Below are 17,461 nucleotides of genomic sequence, written 5' to 3'. Positions count from 1 at the left end.
ATAAAATGTACAGTTTACTTCTTGTGAGCAAGCTTCGAAATGTAAGTTATGTCCCCCTCTCATCAATCTATTCTTAGCATACTTAGGATGTATTAGCTGAATTATATTACCAGTCTTTTGTAAAATCTGTGAATCCTGGGCTTTCATATAATATAAAATGGCAGCATTGTTATACTGTATATATGAATAGCCCCCTGGCCACACATTACACTTGCAGGATTTTTTTGGGCAGCACCCACCCTTCCACACACATTAAGACTCTCCTCTTGCCTCCAAACTTTCAAGCGTTCCCTGAAAACCTGACCTCTTCAGGCAAGTTTATCATGTTTAATCTCTGCTGTTTCCAATTGTAAAGTGCAACGGAATATTCTGCGCTATATAAGATATGTAAATAAATAAATAATGAATGACTCTGGGTAACTGAACACTGGCCTTATGGTGTGTACACACGACAGAACCTGCCGTGAGATGCGAGTCCTGATGCGATCAGATCGCATCGGAACTTGCATCTCACGACATGCTAGAGGGGCACAATTTACACTATATAGTGCAGATCTGCACTATATAGTCTTGCCTGCCCTCTCTATCTGGCTGCCGATTTGGTAGATTAAAGTACGAGGGAGAGAAAATCCCCGAAATAAGGGTTAACTAACTGCTACATAAATAACTATGGGCCTGATTCAGAGGTGGACGCTACGCTGATGTTTGCGCAGTTGAGCTGTTTTTGCTACTGCACATGTGCTTAAGTCTAGAAACCCCTACATTACATGTATAACCCTGAATGTATGCAGAGGGAGTCACTTGCAATAGAGCTTGCACCGGGGAGCCCATGGGTGTTCCTAGGAAATGACCTAAAGAAAAGTAAGAGGGTGTCTTATGGGAGTGTTAAGGGCCTATTAATGAACACTGTCCCATTCCCAATTGCAGATACACAGTCAAAGAGGCCATGTTCAGACTTATTGGAGATGAAAACACTGAGCAACTCAGGGTGCCACAAGTGATGATCGTAAGAGCAATGGTGTGCCAATGGTGCTTAGAAGCATTAACACGGGTGCAATGTTCTTGGAAACTAAACATGGGCATCTCAGTGCTTGTACTGTCTATTGCCTGCTGCTGCACAAGAGGAAGGCTGACATTAGCATTTGCATATTATCACTCCCGCTGTACCTATGGTGGATGCTATTGCTGGTGCAGCAATATCCTTCTCTGAATGAGGCGTTTTTAGTGAAACCAGATCAAAACATAGCCGTAGGAGAGATATAGATCTTAAAGATTGGGGCAGATAATTAAACAATCATCAGAGATGCTTTCAACCAATCAGGGCTGAGCTATGCATCTCCATGAAGACGCATAGAGCCAACCACGCTAATAGTCTCTATACCGCTGGGACAGCGCTATAGAAGCTGTTAGCAGCAACAGAGGAAGCCGGCTCATCCCGCTGTCAGTGCGGGGTAAGCTGGCTGTGGAGGAGGTAGGCAGCGCTGGACCCTGGTTCTGTAAGTATGTTGTTTTAAAAGTGAGGTGTGTGTGTGTGTAATAAATTTGTACTTTTCTCTGTGTCTGTGTTTTATTTTAACATTCTTTTTACAGGTGGACTACAAGTTCCAGTGGGCCCATTAATGCCCTGCATGCTGGGACTTGTGTTTCACCAAGTCCCAGCAAGCGGGGGAGGCCTGCTGGCACTTCTAGTTCACCTATATAAAGCAATGTTGTGTATGAATGATTTAACCCTATCAGGCCGAAGCCCACGGAGGCCGGTGACAGCCCAGGGCTGTCTGAGGGGGACCCCTTTATTCAGAATCAGAATCACTTTATTGCCAAGTATATCAATGTACAGCATACATAATACACAGGGAATTTGTTTCTGATAACAACTGCTCCCACACAGTGTACATACATAACAGACCAATACAAAACAGGATAATTTCAAGGGGAGGGTATCAGGGTTGTATTTAGATTCATTTGTTGAGTGCGCAATGGGGTGGAATCGCTGACCTTTGACCTCTGAAAAAAAAACTGTTTCTGTGTTTGGTTGTCCTCTCCAGTTGCGAGCTGTATCGCCTCCCAGATGGCAGCCTTCTAAACAAGTCATGAGCAGGGTGGGAGTGGTCACTGATAATTCTTTCAGCACGTTTTGTAACCATTGACCTATACACGTCCTCAATCGCCGGGAGATCCGATCCCATGATTTTTTCGCTACTCTAACAATTCGCTGTAATCTGTTTCTGAAATAAACCGAGGCCGAGCCATACCAGACTATGATTGAGGTACAGACCAAAGATTGTATCATTGCAGAGTAGAAGAGCATTAGGAGTTCCACTCAGTTCCCTGTTGGAGCCTAAGAATCTGAAGGATTCTACTACCACCACTACACTACATATCTTCAATCGTTAGCGCGGGGGGGGGGGGGAGTGTAGGGGGATTCTTCCTGAAGTCTATGATCATCTCAACCGTTTTTGACACATTCAGCTGTAGGTTGTTAACACTACACCAGGTGACTAGCCTTTCCACCTCTTGCCTTATCTTATTGGTGGGGTCCCCACTCCCCCAGGTACCCCGTCCAAGGCTGACCAGCCACGGTGCTCATGGTATGGCCGGGGGACCTTATGTAAAATGTGTCCCCGGCTGTGGCATGACACCGTGGGCTGTTGGTGCTGGTTTCAAAATATGGGGGACCCCCAGATTTTTTGTCTCCCAATTTTTTGGAACCAGGACCAGTCCAAGAGTCTGGGGCTGGTTTCAGAAATACCGGGGAACACTACGCTTTTAAGGTTTAGCACAGATTCCAGACACAGACTGGAGTTCCTTAATACAGGATTCTTCTGCCATTGCATTTTTTCTCTGTATGAAGCCTTAAAATAGAGACTGAACTGCCCTTAATATCTGACATTAATCTGTTCTCTTTGGGCATGATTCTGGGGGTATTCGCTAAGCCATTCTCTCAACCTCTGTTCTTAATGCAGAGGTTTTAGTTATATCCATGTTTGAGCACAGATGGTTAAATCAACATAATAGAGGTACTAATTGAGTCATCAGTGCTCAAGTATAGCTATCCTTAATCATTGTTAGAATGCATTTAGAACCTGCCAACATGAGCCACCACTTCTATCACTGCCCAGGCACGCCTATCAGAACTGAATGGTACCCATCAGGAAACATGCTCACCCATAAAATAATGGGACATTGTGCCCACCTCTGAATGAGAACGCATGTTTTTCTTCTAGCTGTTGTCTGCATCTCTTGTTTCAAAAATCCATTAAGAGCTAATCTCCACTTGTTGTTTTCTAGTATAATATTTCAGTCCGTCTTATTATTCTACTTACATCATTTTAATGAGTAGTTTAATAAATGGTTATTAAAGAAATATACTGAAAGCTTTTTTGCTAATTTGCACAATTAGTATGCAGCCTATTTTGAGTTTAGCTTATTTATACCCCTGTGGTTTGGAAAAGTGATACATTTTCCTTTGGCAGCTGTACTACATTTAATTTTATAGGCAGAAGCTGGTGCCAGAGATTTATTTTGTTTTTGTTTTCTGAAGAGACATAACAGATAGCCACAATGAGCACACTTGTCAGTACCAGTAATTGTAGTACTCTACAACAGGCAGTTTCTCTGCGTGCTCTACTGGATTGTTGCCCCTTCCTCCCAAAAACATTGCTCTGGTCTGGATGCTGTGTTTTGTTTTTAGCTTTACTTCGGTCATAACTCCTGTTCAATCAGTTATGATTGAAGAAGACCCAGAATAGAGAGGCGGAGTCTGACATATAGGTGACCTCCACCAGGGCCCCCCCTTAAGAGTGTGTGTTTTCTGTGCCGAATACACAGGTTATGGACTTTGACTGGGTTCCTATGTATCTGTTGTTGGGTACAAGACAAACAGACTGGTTGATATGAGGCAAAGTGGAGAATAGTCGACTGGAACAAGTTGGAAATGAGGTAGGCATTATCAGGGGGCGGGCAGGTCCGGAGATTAGTCAACATTGAAATTGGGAAGTTACTGGAAGCAGTAGCAAGAGAGCAGGCAAAAATCATCATCATCAGACAACCAGATCAGAACACAGGAAATACTCTGGGAGTTCAACAGGAAGATACATTGAAGATCAGATAGTGGGGCAGATATATTAACCCTTAACAAGAGATACTGTAAATGCAAGGGTGATAAATATAAACATCCAGCCAATCACCTCCCAACTTCCATGTTACAGGCTGTGTTTGAAAAAAGTCAGTAAGGATCTTATTGGCTGGACATTTATCTCTCTTTATCACCCTTGCATTTATCTCTTGTTAAGGCTTAATACATCTGCCCCAGTGAACTTAATACCCTGGCACTTGCACAGTCCCCAGAGACCTATTATAAGAATTCAAATATGGTGACAAAGAGGACATCAAGTTTGTCATGCCTACCACTTTATATTCCAGGCAGAGCAGTTAATGCGCCAGTATAGGTAGCCGCAGCTGTCTGGATTCCTAGTTGCCCCACAGCAGCAAGAGAGAGGTGAGCTGCCCATATTTGCAGCTGGGGGGGGGGGGTCTATATTGTAGTTCATTGAGGCACAGACAGGACCAGTGTTTGAAAGCATGCTGGTTCCTGTAATGCAATTTGGATGATCATAGGGTAATTTTATGATATCATTTTTTTATTAAGAATAAAGGTTATATATACATACACACACATATATCCGCATATATACACACACAAAAAATATATACAATATGTTAGTAAACTTTCCACTCACTTACTGTGCAGGGTCTTCTAGTTGTCAAGAGCTGCAGATATCGCAAGGCAGCTGCTACCAGGCACACAGTGGTCGTCAAAGCATTTAGGGCACACAGGGCAAAGAACACTTTCTAGAGACAAAATAATATACGCTGTTTAACTGATGTAAGTTTATATAGACCATATGTAATCAAACTTTACCAACCAAAGTTTACATTTTCAGTAAAGCCACAAAAGGGTTATGTCTTCCTTTCTGTATTCATCAAACAGCTGTTTGCCCCCTGTACTTCTCTCACTGGCTACATATGCACACAGCTGCCATTCTGACTTTAGTGAAGCCTTCCACTGATGTCTCCCCCCTCTGTGGCATCTTCCGGATCTGCTGGTAGCCTAATGCTGCTAGTGACAGTCTACTGAGTTTATGCATGACTTCATCACCCGGTGGGGAACCAGCAATGCCCACAACAGGGGATGGAGAGTGGGTACATGGCCAAACAGTGGTACATTTAGTTTACTGCTGTTTTGTGAATTGTGAAAGTAGGACATAACCCCTTTAGCTACTGTTCATGGGGTTATGTAACAAATGGGGCTCACAGTCTGTAACATGGAAATTCAGAGCTGATTGGCTCTATCCACTTTATCAAATCAACTTGATTGGCCAATCAGAATCAACTTTATGGGCCATATGCACTAAGCTTCAAAAGTGATAAAAATAAAAAATAAAATAAAAAAATAAAATAAACAGCCAGCCAATCAGCTAGTGCATAGACTACCAGTGTCTTTATTGTAAATTCAGTGTTATTAAATAAGACAGTATTTAGTGGCTAAATTGGATGGAATTGGATTCTAAATTGCAAAAGCAAAATGTGTCACAGAAAGAGACAAATATGCAAGCTGCATTCAGCTTAACAAAGTTAGCATATACATCTCCTGTACTCCTGGAGGTAACCGTAGTACATGGACTCCAGGGGACGACCAGAGAAATTGTGACAAAGTGGCGGCAGTAAATACTAAGCTAACTATATACAAGTCATACACTATGGGGTGTATTCACTGTTGGTCGTTAGGTCCATTCTGTCTAAAACAGCATATTTTACGCCTGAAAAAAAAGTCTAGATGAATTGTACTATTCACTATCATTTTTTCTAGACAGTCTAAAGCATTTCACCTGTCAACTCTTTTCGTTTGCCTCGCCTGTCTAAATGAGTCATTTAGACTTTTTGTTTCGCTTTGTCTAAACTCAGCCATGTTAATCTGATTTAGCCTATTCAGTGTCTGATTGTCTAAATGGATTCTACAGTTTTCAGGCAGGCTTTAGACAAAATGAACTAGACAATTTCTTCTGTCGGGACTGCTCTACAAAACATAAAATAGTATTTTATTTATGTAGTTTTTTAAATGAATCAATGTAATTTATTGTCATTTTGCTTATAAATAAATTTTGTATGTTTTTTATTGCCTATATAAATATATTCTGATTTTTTTTCATAATATATTTTTTTACTCTCCCTATGTAGCATTGTGTTTTACCAGCATGCAGTGTTGTACCCATGTGATACCGGGATGCAGTTACAATCCCGGCGGTCGGGATCCCGGCGTTCAGAATCCCGACGCCGAAATGCCGACACATTCTCCCTCCGTGGGTGTCCACGACACCCCTGGAGGGAGAATAAATTAGTGTGCTGAGCGCAGCGAGGCACCGTGCCCGCTGCGTGGCGAGCGCAGCGAGCCCGCAAGGGGGGGCAATCCACGTCCCCCCTTGTCGGGATTTCGGCTGTCGGGATTCCGGCGACGGGATTCTGAACGCCGGGATCCCGACCGCCGGAATTCAATACTGAATCCGTGATACCTATGCGTATTCGTATTTTCGGGATTTACAATCCTGAAAATCGTATTTGCGTTCATGGCACATTCTTATTCGTATTTCCGAATATATACACTATTGAAAGAATACGAATAGGAATCACCATTCAAAAGAGTGGTGATTCCTAATACGGCCGGTAATTGGCGGGATACGGCTGCTAATTGCTGGCCAAATATGCCTGGAAAATACACTTCATTTTCCAGGCGTATTTGCCTTTAGCCTGCACGAATCAGTCAGATCCGTGCAGGCTGCAGTGTAAAAAAAAAGAGAGAAAAAATAAATAATAAAAAAAAAATGGCGTGGGGTCCCCCCCACGGGCATAACCAGCCCCAGGCTCACAGAGCCGGTTCTGGTTTTAAAAAATCAGGGACCAAATTAAATAGGGTTCCCCGTATTTTTTAAAACCAGCACCAGGCCCAAGGGCCGGTCCTGGTTCCCAAAATATGGGGGACAAAATGAATAGGGGTCCCCCATATTTTAAGAACCAGCACCAGGCCCAACCAGCCAGCAGGGTAATGCCACAGCCGGGGGACACTTAAGGTCCCGCGGCCGAAGCATTAAACTACTGACCAGTCAGCCTGGGCAGGGGTCCTGGAGAAGTGGGGACCCCCCCAATGAAGGGGTCCCCCACTCCACAACTTACCTGCCCAGGCTGAAGCCTGGTGCTGTCCCCGGTGCCCCTGGGCTTTGAGCACTGGGCTGAGGTGTAAAAATAGAAATAGCCATTGGGTTCTGCTTTGGAACTATGAGTCCTAGCAAGCCTGGTCCGCATACTGGGACTTGGAGAACCACAAGTCCCAGCATGCGGCCCATTAATGGGCTTGCTGGGACTCTTAGTTCCACTGCAGAACCAATAGTTAAATAAAAACACAAAGACACCTTAGAAATTAAACTTTAAGACACACAGAGCCCATTCATGCAAATACAATGCCCCTCGTCCAGTAGAAATCCAGGATGGGTACCTGTGGAGGAAAACCATACTCACCTGGGTCCTCCGCGTAGATCAAGTCCTCTTCGTTCTAAACTAGGCATCCACGGGACTTTGCAAAATAAAAAAAACGCATACCCAATACCAGCACGGACTGAGGAGAGCCGGAGGATGTCTGTGTACATCCTGTGGCTCTTCCCCCCGAATTCCGGTATTGGCTGCCTAGCGGCTAATCAGGAGTCGCAAGGGCGTTAGGCGGCTAATAGCGCTATTTGGCAGCAGGAGTATGCAGGGGGTGAAGGAGGGTGCAGGGGGGCAGAAGGTGGACGCAGGGGGTGAAGGAGGGAAGCAACAGGGGGGTGGCAGATGGGCAGCAGGGGGTGAAAGTTGGCAGCAGGGGGGTGGCAGATGGGCAGCAGGGGGGTGAAGGTGGGCAGCAGGGGGTGGTGGGGGTGGCCAGCGGGGGTGGGAGGTGAATGTGGCCATCAGGGGGAGGGGTGAAGGTGCACAGTAGGGGGGATGAAGGAGGGCAGCAGGGGGGTGGTGGGGTGGCCAGCAGGGGGATGAAGGTGGCCAGCAGGGGGGTGAAGTTGGGTGCAGGTGGCCAGCATGGGGGGGAGTGAAGTAGGGCAGCAGGGGGGTGAAGGTGGCCAGTAGGGGGGATGAAGGAGGGCATCAGGGGGTGGTGGGGGTGGCCAGCAGGGGGATGAAGGTGGCCAGCGGGGGGGTGAAGTTGGGTGCAGGTGGCCAGCATGGGGGGGAGTGAAGTAGGGCAGCAGGGGGGTGAAAAAGAGTGCAGGTGGCCAGCGGGGGGGGGGGGGTGAAGGTGCCCAGCGGCCAGCGGGGGGGGTGAAGGTGCCCAGCAGGGGGGGTGAAGGTGGCCAGCAGGGGCGTGAAGCATAGATGCTGAAATAAACAGATGCACGGTGACAGAGAGCGCACCACCTCCCCCCAGCCGTGGCCATGCTGCGGGCAGACAGTGGGCAGTGATAGAAAGCAACCCTCCCTCCCACCAGCGGTGACCGGGCAGCGGGCGTACAGCGACCGGGCAGCAGGCGTACACTACAGTGGCTGGGCAGCAGGTGGGCAGGGGGCGGGTACGCGCTCAAGGGCAGCTTGCGGGGAATTCATCTAGGGCGGGTGGCAGGCGGCTGGACAGGGATGGAGGAGTATGCAGCAGCCAGACAGCTGACTTCGGACAGCGGGCGGGGGGGCGGGTGTGCACTCCTCGGCACCTTGCGGGGGATGGATCCAAGGTGGACAGCGAGCGGGGGCATACATAACGGTGATAGAGAGCACATCCCACCCCCTCCCACCAGCGGCGGCCGGACAGAGGGCAGGGGGCTGGTGTGCACTCCAGGGCAACTTGCGGGGGATTGATTCATCCAGGGCTGACAGCTGGCGGCAGGCGGGCACGGTGGATGCGCTGCATGGCGGCTGGATGGGGACTGAGGAGTATGAAGCGTTATGGGGCCAGGGATGTTAGAAGTGTGCACCCCGGAGACCCAGCAAGGAGGATGGAGGAAGGGACGGGGACACAGCCACCAGGCCAGCAAGTGTACAGTATGATGGGGGACCAGACCAATGCAGCACCACAGTGATAACACCTCTCCAATAAGGTAATGGCAGCAGAGCAGAGGTGACTGTGACTGTACAAGACTGCTGGCGAATTGAACATGCTCCCTTTCGCCTCATTGGTGTTTTAACGCCAGGAGGCATTCCGCCCTCAATTCACCCTGAATACACTAAATGGTGAAAGGGTGAAACACAATCCGCCTGTCTAGCTGATGTAAAAGCTAGAACAGGCGGAACTACATGTGCTAACGCCGGACCCTGAATATGCCCCTATATATTAAACTTCTGGACAGCGTTGTTAAACAACAAGAGTAAGCAGCGCACAAAAATGATTTCAATTAATACGAAAAATTAAGTAGATAGATTGGATTATCTTTTACAAAATGTTTTAATGAAATAAAATAAAAAAACATTAGATAAAAAAACAATGTAATAATATGGATAAAATAAAGGCACCCACAAAATTGATAACTGTGCCAGAGAGTCTGATCCTATAAATACCCCTAAGTTGTAAAAGGAATATGAATGGAAGAATAGTTACCACCCTGGTTTTTACAGAAGTGATCTGCAGATGAAGTGGCAAATTAGCCTTTTTTTCCAAGCAGAGTGTGAGTATCCAGGGATAAATTGGTAACTGATTCCAAGGACCTTATGAGGTTCTAGTTGATGTAGGTCCCAAGGGGTTGGTTCGGACTGCAATCCAGGGTTCTGTATGAAAAGAGGGTGTCCAAGTAGCTCTCCTACGTGTTTCGCTACACTAGGTAGCTTTATCAAAAGGTGGGTAGCTGTCTGTTCAAGGGCTGGATATATATAGGTTTTGTATATAAGGGCTGGATATTGTATAGGTTAAATGACCAACTATCCAATCAACAGTTACACAATGCAAAATAATAAATGGGTACTCTTTACCTAGATGGGCGCCCGTCGCGGGCATCGCGGGTACATTTATGTCTGGCCGCGACGCGACCGACGCGATGCCCGCGATTTCCCATTGAAACCAATGTTAAACATGGAAATCGTGTCGGTCGCGTCGCGGCCGGCTATAAATGTACCCGCGATGCCCGCGACGCGATGCTCACGATTTAGCATAGGAATCAATGTTAAAACGCACGATGGACCCGATTTTACTGTTAAATGGCTCAATCCACCCGATTTGGCCATAGGAATCAATGTTAAATGGGCCACAGAGCCCATTAACCCTTAAATGTCCCCCCAAATTTTTAACGCCACCCCACGATCCACGCCAACCCGAAGCGTGGCGAGCGCAGCGAGCCCGCGAGTGGCGGCGGTACGCGTCCTCCGACCTTTTCATGCCCTACTATCCACTAGGGCGTGGTGTGAGAATATAATAGTGTGGCGAGCGCAGCGAGCCACCGAGCCCGAAGCGTGGCGAGCGCAGCGAGCCCCGCGAGGGGACGCGGATACCTTCACAGTTATGCCCGTCCCCTCGCGGGCTTCACAGGTGTCCGTGGCGAGCCGGACACCTGTGAAGCCGGCGAGGGGACGCGTCTACCTGTGAAGGTATCCGCGTCCGCTCGCCACGCTTCGGGCTCGGTGGCTCGCTGCGCTCGCCACACTATTATATTCTCACACCACGCCCTAGTGGATAGTAGGGCATGAAAAGGTCGGAGGACGCGTCCCGCCGCCCCTCGCGGGCTCGCTGCGCTCGCCACGCTTCGGGTTGGCGTGGATCGTGGGGTGGCGTTAAAAATTTGGGGGGACATTTAAGGGTTAATTTGGCCTATTTGGCCCCAAATCGGGTCCATTGAGGCATTTAACAGTAAAATCGCGGTCAATCAGCCGTTTTAACATTGTTCCCTATGGGAAAATCGCGGTAATCGCGGTCATCGCGGGCATTACGGGCATCCCGATTTACCCGCGATGCCCGCGATCACCGCGATTTTTACCCCCGACGCCCGCGATTTCAATCGCTGGCGCCCAACTAAGTAAAGAGTACCAATAAATGAATAGGAGGCAGAGTAGTTGAGTAATATATATACAAAACACCATAACTATGTACAGAAATATCCATTTTAAAACATGTTTGGGCCCATTGTCGGCATTTGGGCCTGTATATAACCTTAATTTCTGGCAGTATGGAGTTCCCACTCTCCAGCTAATACAGCCGATTGGGTGTATCACTGTGAGCACCTCCCGTTGCCTGGATATTCGCCTTCTGATTGTGCTTGTCACCAGGTGGACTCTCGTAGTTTCACCTGTTGCTCGGTGACTGGTCACGTGATCGGAGACAATCCAGGAACTGGAGATGGAAAGCTACTAAGCACATTTGCCTGGTTGATCACCGGTCCAGTTTGTCAAAGTGGCACAGGTTTTTTTTTAATCTTTATCATGTAGGGGAGCAGATGGACAGTGTTGTTAACTAATAAAGCTATGTTATGATGCCCATAGCAACCAATCAGGTTATGTGTATCATTTATTGCATCCAAGAAAATGATAGACAGAATCTGATTGGTTGCTATGGGCAACATCCCCTCTTCATTTTTAGAAGGTTTAGTAAATTTACCCCTTAGGAAATGTACTAAGATAGAAGTGATTCTATTATCTTCTACAATGTGCTAAATAAATCAGTAGATTCTGATTGGTTGCTCATAGCAACATCACACGTGAAGTATAACTCCCATCTTATTACATTTTCCCCTTCCCGGGCATATACATCTGGAGATGCTGAAGTGTTCTAAACGGTGCTAGATCGCTCAGGACGCTTCAGCAAGATCGCTCAGCACACATCATTGTGGCAGTGCTGGGTGATGAGCGAACGGTCAGGGCCAGTGTTCTCCATTGAGAACACTGGCCCTGACAAATATGTATGCTGGTTATTAATGGCCCCTATACACAAAGCGATGTAGTGATCTAGTGAGATCGCTTAGAAAATGCCCCTAAATCGCTATGAGTATAGGCCCCATTAGAGTCTGATTGTGTGTCAAACATATCTCTTAGCATGAAGGCAAATATTGAGTTTTTGAACACATGTGAAGAAGTGAATTGACCGATTTAGCATACATCTGTCCTATTGGATTGAACTTTCCCGTATTGGTCTTCCATGAAATAGGCATTTTGGGGCAAGTGCTAGTCATGAGAGTGGAGTGGCTATTTATCTAAAGCTCTAGGTCATGCATACTGGGAAGGTAAGAAACATATCTCTTAGCATAGGGAACATAAGAAGGTAAGAAACATAAAACATAGCATAGGGCTGGTACAAGTGCACATTCCAGTGGTTCCTAAACTTTATGGAATCACGTGCCCTAGAGTATCAGCATTTTTTTTGTGACACCCACTAAGTTAAAAGTTTCTTATTGTTTAATTTTGAAAACATAATAAAATTATGTAAATTGTCTTAATGCTGTATGTTATCCTTAAGGGGTGCAATTGCCTTGCTATTCGATCCCTATTCCACCAGGATCAAATCGCACATCAAGCAAAATGCATTTGATTTGGACTATATAGTCTTGCCTGCACAGTCTATTTTTCTATCCGATTTCGATGCGGGCTAGCGCATTGCGATCGAATGTAGCTGAAAGCGGTTCGATGTCTATTTTGCTTTAGATTTTGACTATATAGTCAAAATCGGATCGAAAGCTAGTCAGACTTGCACAAGTTATGTGGTGAGGGACGGGATTTGCTTCTGTTTGTCCAGATTGTTCATTATTTGAAGCCACAAGCACTAGTTTGCCTATTACATTGACCATAAATAATTTGAAATGGTCCTGGACCAGCAGTTCTAGGCACCCCTACAAGTGCTCCGAGACCCCCCACAGTTTGGGAACCACTGGCATAAACTATTAATGACACTTGAGGTGACGGGCATTCAAACAATAGATGGCATGAGTATACGCTTGCATACTGAACGCCTACTTAAACATTGTAAGCAGGGCCTTCCTACCTCTATTACGGTTTGTTATATTACCCAGTTTTGTTTTACCTGTGTGTCCAATTGAAAAAGGAATTTGCTGTGCTATAAAACATTTTTTAATAAATAAACATGCTCTAAGATCATAAATCTAGCTTCCATGACTGCAGCACCTGCAGCCACTCTGCATGCGTGTGAAACCCTTATGCCCCTTTTACACGCTCTGGCTCCTGCCGGCGAAACCCTGCACGGCCAGGAAGCCGTGCAGTACACAGGAATTTACAATGGTCGGAATGGCCACAGCATGGCAGCCGTCCCTTCCAGTGGTGAGATCCGGCTGCAACCGGGCGGCCGGGCCATGGACGTCCTGTGTGAATGAACACAATCGTGTCCATTATTAACTACTGTGCGTGGCTTTTGTCCGTGCGGGGTTTCGCCGCCCGGCCGGAGCGTGTGAAAGGGGCCTCACGGGTAAATTTAGTAAGACAGGAGATCTATTGAAGATAGGATGTTGCTATGGGCAACCAATCAGAATCTATTTATTTATATAGCACCTTCTAGAAGATACTAGATCAGGGCTGGGCAACACCGGCCCTCCAGATGTTGATGAACTACACATTCCAGCATGCCTTGCATCAGTTTCAGCATGGCCACATAGCAAAACAAAAAGCATCCTGGGATGTGTAGTTCATTAACATCTGGAGGGCCGGTGTTGCCCAGCCCTGTACTAGATATTATCTGATTGGTTTCCCATAGCAACATCCCATGTGAATAGAATTTTAGCACTTTCAACTGCAAGAGTGACTAATATATCACCTACTACGGGTGAACTAATAATTGGGAGAAAGGGAACTTTATATTTATGTCACTTAAGTATTATGGGGGAATTTTCATCTTTAAGTTTACTAAATGTAAACCAAATGTGTCTGCAAATGATGCACAGTATGGTATGCAGAATAATGGTAATAGATTCTCTAGTACTAGATTCTCTAGTACAAAGCATACTGCTAAGTCATAGTCCATTTAATGCATAGCAGACCTTTGTACAACAGAATACGTAAGAACAAAGACTATATCGCCATGGTTTACTGCACATTTCTGAACTAAAGTGTCCTTGTCAGCATTGTCTATTAGTAAATTAGGAAGCCTACTAAGCTCCAGCAACATTACAGCACAAATCATTGTCTAATATAACAGGAAGGTCAATCTGTTCCTGAGTGCTAAGCAGATACTGTAACAGAGATCCTGGCCAGAACTCGTGAAACAATTACACCATAAGAATAACCTATGGTAATAAAAAAAAAAAAGTTTAGAAACTTAATTTTGTACAAATAGGTAATTTATATATGAATATATGCACATAACTGAATATTTTTTATATAATGTATTGGAACCTATAGGTTTCATACTAATATATATAAATATATAAAAAAAAAAAAAAAATATTATATATATATATATACATACAACCAATAATCTGAAGAGTGCTCGGTCACTAATTTATAGCGAGTGGTCAATCTTATAGATATTCCTTCGTGTGGCGCAGCCTTTCCTCCACGATAGAGGCTATCTCCAACCTCAGAGATTAGGGTACATGCGAAAAAAGGAATGGGAGGAGGCGCGCAAGTGAGTATAAAATATAACAATTTTTACTAGATCATAAAAGCTCACGTACACATAGGTTCAAATAAAACAGCATATTCGTCACCAGCGTCCAAAGAATTTCGGTACACCTGGTTTCTCCAGAGTCGGTATAAAAAGCTTTGTGATGCAGCGTGGATATCTGCTAGGCTTCACCGCAGGATCAGACCACCGGTTCACGTACGACAGGAACACCCTCAACGCGTTTCGTCACGCTGGACCAGCGTGACGAAACGCATTGAGGGTGTTCCTGTCGTACGTGAACCGGTGGTCTGATCCTGCGGTGAAGCCTAGCAGATATCCACGCTGCATCACAAAGCTTTTTATACCGACTCTGGAGAAACCGGGTGTACCGAAATTCTTTGGACGCTGGTGACGAATATGCTGTTTTATTTGAACCTATGTGTACGTGAGCTTTTATGATCTAGTAAAAATTGTTATATTTCATACTCACTTGCGCGCCTCCTCCCATTCCTTTTTTCGCATATATATATATATATATATATATATATATATATATATATATATATATATATATATATATATATATATATAGGAAAAGTTTTTTGGGTGCAAGTAAGGTATCTATATTTTTGTACCCCCCCCCCCTAAAAAAAAGCAAAATAACGTGTGCATCGCATCCAGCAGTAGCCTCCCTCCTATGAGGTAAGAACCACCGCTGATAAACACTATTTTCATACATTTGCTCTAAGTTCTAAGTTCCAATAGCACTTTCGGAAAATGGAGCAAGAAGATAAATTGATCATTGTTAATCTTACCTTCTGTGGTTTTGCTATACAGTTATTAGTAAGCTCCACTGGGGCAGGGACTGATGTGATTGCTCAACTATACTCTGTAAAGTGCTGCGGACTATGTATGCGCTATAAAAGAAACTGTTAATAAATAAATAAATAACAAAAGTGGTACGGAGTGCTGTCAAACTACTACTAACTTTCGTGCATAATTTTACCTTTGAGCAATGTCAGTAATTACCATTAGTAAATGACTTTGGGGAGATATATAAAGCCCTCAGCTCTTAATGACCATGATACAGGCCTGGTTGAAAAAGGACAGGAAAAGATTGGTTGGTATTGTATCTCTCTCCAAGCTTTCATACATTTCCCCCTTTTACAGAGCAGCAAAAAAGTTATCATTGAACAATTGGCTGTCAACATAGTATAAGGCATAATATTTATTCCAAATTATATGTTTAATAGTCCCTTCAAGCAATACAATGTTGAGTTATTTATTAAGTTATACTTGTCAGGTACCTTGAGTAAGAGATGAACTGCATTACAGGAATGGATCATGAACAGCTTCAAAACATTTTCTTTCTCCAAACACTTGTTAGCTTGAGATTCATCACAGCACAAACAGATTTTGCCTTCTGCCATGTCTACCTGCAAGAACACAATTGTGACTAGAAGCACCTAATCAGTACAGCTTTATCCATATACTGTATGTGCTAGGTTTAAACATGGCTACAGAATAAAGGACAAGTTTACTTGACTTACAGCGTTATTGTTGATGGAGCTGAAGAATGTTAAGAATTTCATTCTGAATTTATTTTCACACATTGAGGGGGGTATTTATCAAAGCTGGGAGAGATAAAAAAAAAAGTGTGAGACATAAAGTACCAGCCAATCAGCTATTGGCTTATAATTTACAGCCTGCATTTGAACAACGACAGGAGCTGATTGGTTGGTATCTCTCAAAATGTTATCTCTCCCCAAACTTTTATAAATACTCCACTAAAGATCTGAAATCTACAGACTGAACACTTGATGTATATAGGGTTACCACCTGCCCGGGATTACTCCGGACAGTCGGGTAATTAAGACATTGTAGAGTCCGGGAAGGCCACCCCTCCGGACTCCAGTCTTACTGGACTGCCCAGAGTAATCCCAGACAAGTGGTGGTAACCCTACATGTATTACTGCTCAGGGTCATAGTACAATTCTAATGGAGTGGGTCCCAAACTCAGTCCTCTGGACCAAATTTTCTGGGTCATCTTGCAGGTGCACAGGTGCACTCATTACTCACAGATGTCTTTTAAAAGATCCACAGGTGGAGCAAATTATTCCACTTTGATTTTGTGAGGATACCTTGAAAACATGCACTGTGGGGGCACCTTGAGGAGCAAGTTTTGGGACCAATGTTCTAATGGATTTAAATATATTTAGTAAATCTTAGTTGCAAGCAGAATAAGTGATATAAATAATCAGTAAATGTCAGTGACGAATATTCAAACATTGTAAATGTAACAGAAAATGGGACCATTTCATTGCACACCTGTCCGTCGATAACCGATCGGTGATTTTAGCACACTTACTTTTGACTTTCAAACACTATCCGGACGTTATTGAGGTCCATGCACTCCCATGCGAATTTGCACGGAAGCGCAATGTTTCCTAACTGCGCATATGCATTTCGGTGCCTGTGTATGCGCTGTGCATGAGCAAACAGAGCGTTCTCATGCTAATGGCCTAGGGACACAGGTGCCGGGGGCAGGCAGCTGACATCACCGGCCCACCCTGTCCTCGCACAGGACACACACCTGAGAGTGACACCTGAGAGTGTCTTAGATTTGCGTGTACGCACTATATCATTTGATGGTCACGACCACCGAATGATGTGGGTGTCGCCCCATAGGTTGCGAATGGCTGTTTATGCAAAACATCCATTCACAGCCGTGCAGGTGAATTTACCCTGCGAAGGGGGACTGTGGGAATGGTGGGCGGGCTTAAAAAGACATGCAGCGCTGCATGTCAATCAAAATATCCTCCTATATGTGTATGTATGTGTTTTTTATGTCACCTCTATATATCACTGCCTTTTGAACACAGAATTCCCATACTCCAATTA

At 45.0% G+C, this 17,461-nt stretch overlaps 1 protein-coding gene across 2 annotated transcripts in view; it reads right to left on the bottom strand.

Annotated features, from left to right (window-relative positions):
* The window catches only part of ENTREP1 (endosomal transmembrane epsin interactor 1), a 68,247-nt gene that overhangs the window by 27,209 nt on the left and 23,577 nt on the right, over window positions 1-17,461 (bottom strand). Inside the window, exons 4-5 of one of the 2 annotated variants that reach the window (XM_083186071.1) lie at window positions 15,868-15,996; window positions 4,744-4,851 (exon numbers count right to left, since the gene is read on the bottom strand). In XM_083186071.1, coding sequence (XP_083042197.1) covers window positions 4,744-4,851; window positions 15,868-15,996 — 237 coding nt within the window. The remainder of the gene's footprint in view (window positions 1-4,743; window positions 4,852-15,867; window positions 15,997-17,461) is intronic. The other variant, XM_083186072.1, reaches the window with a different exon arrangement.

This window comes from Crinia signifera, chromosome 1 (assembly GCF_055691185.1).
Source record: "Crinia signifera chromosome 1, ASM5569118v1, whole genome shotgun sequence".
NCBI lineage: Eukaryota > Metazoa > Chordata > Amphibia > Anura > Myobatrachidae > Crinia > Crinia signifera.
Note: the sequence above shows the minus strand (reverse complement) of the source record. Positions and strands in the feature narration are given on the sequence as shown.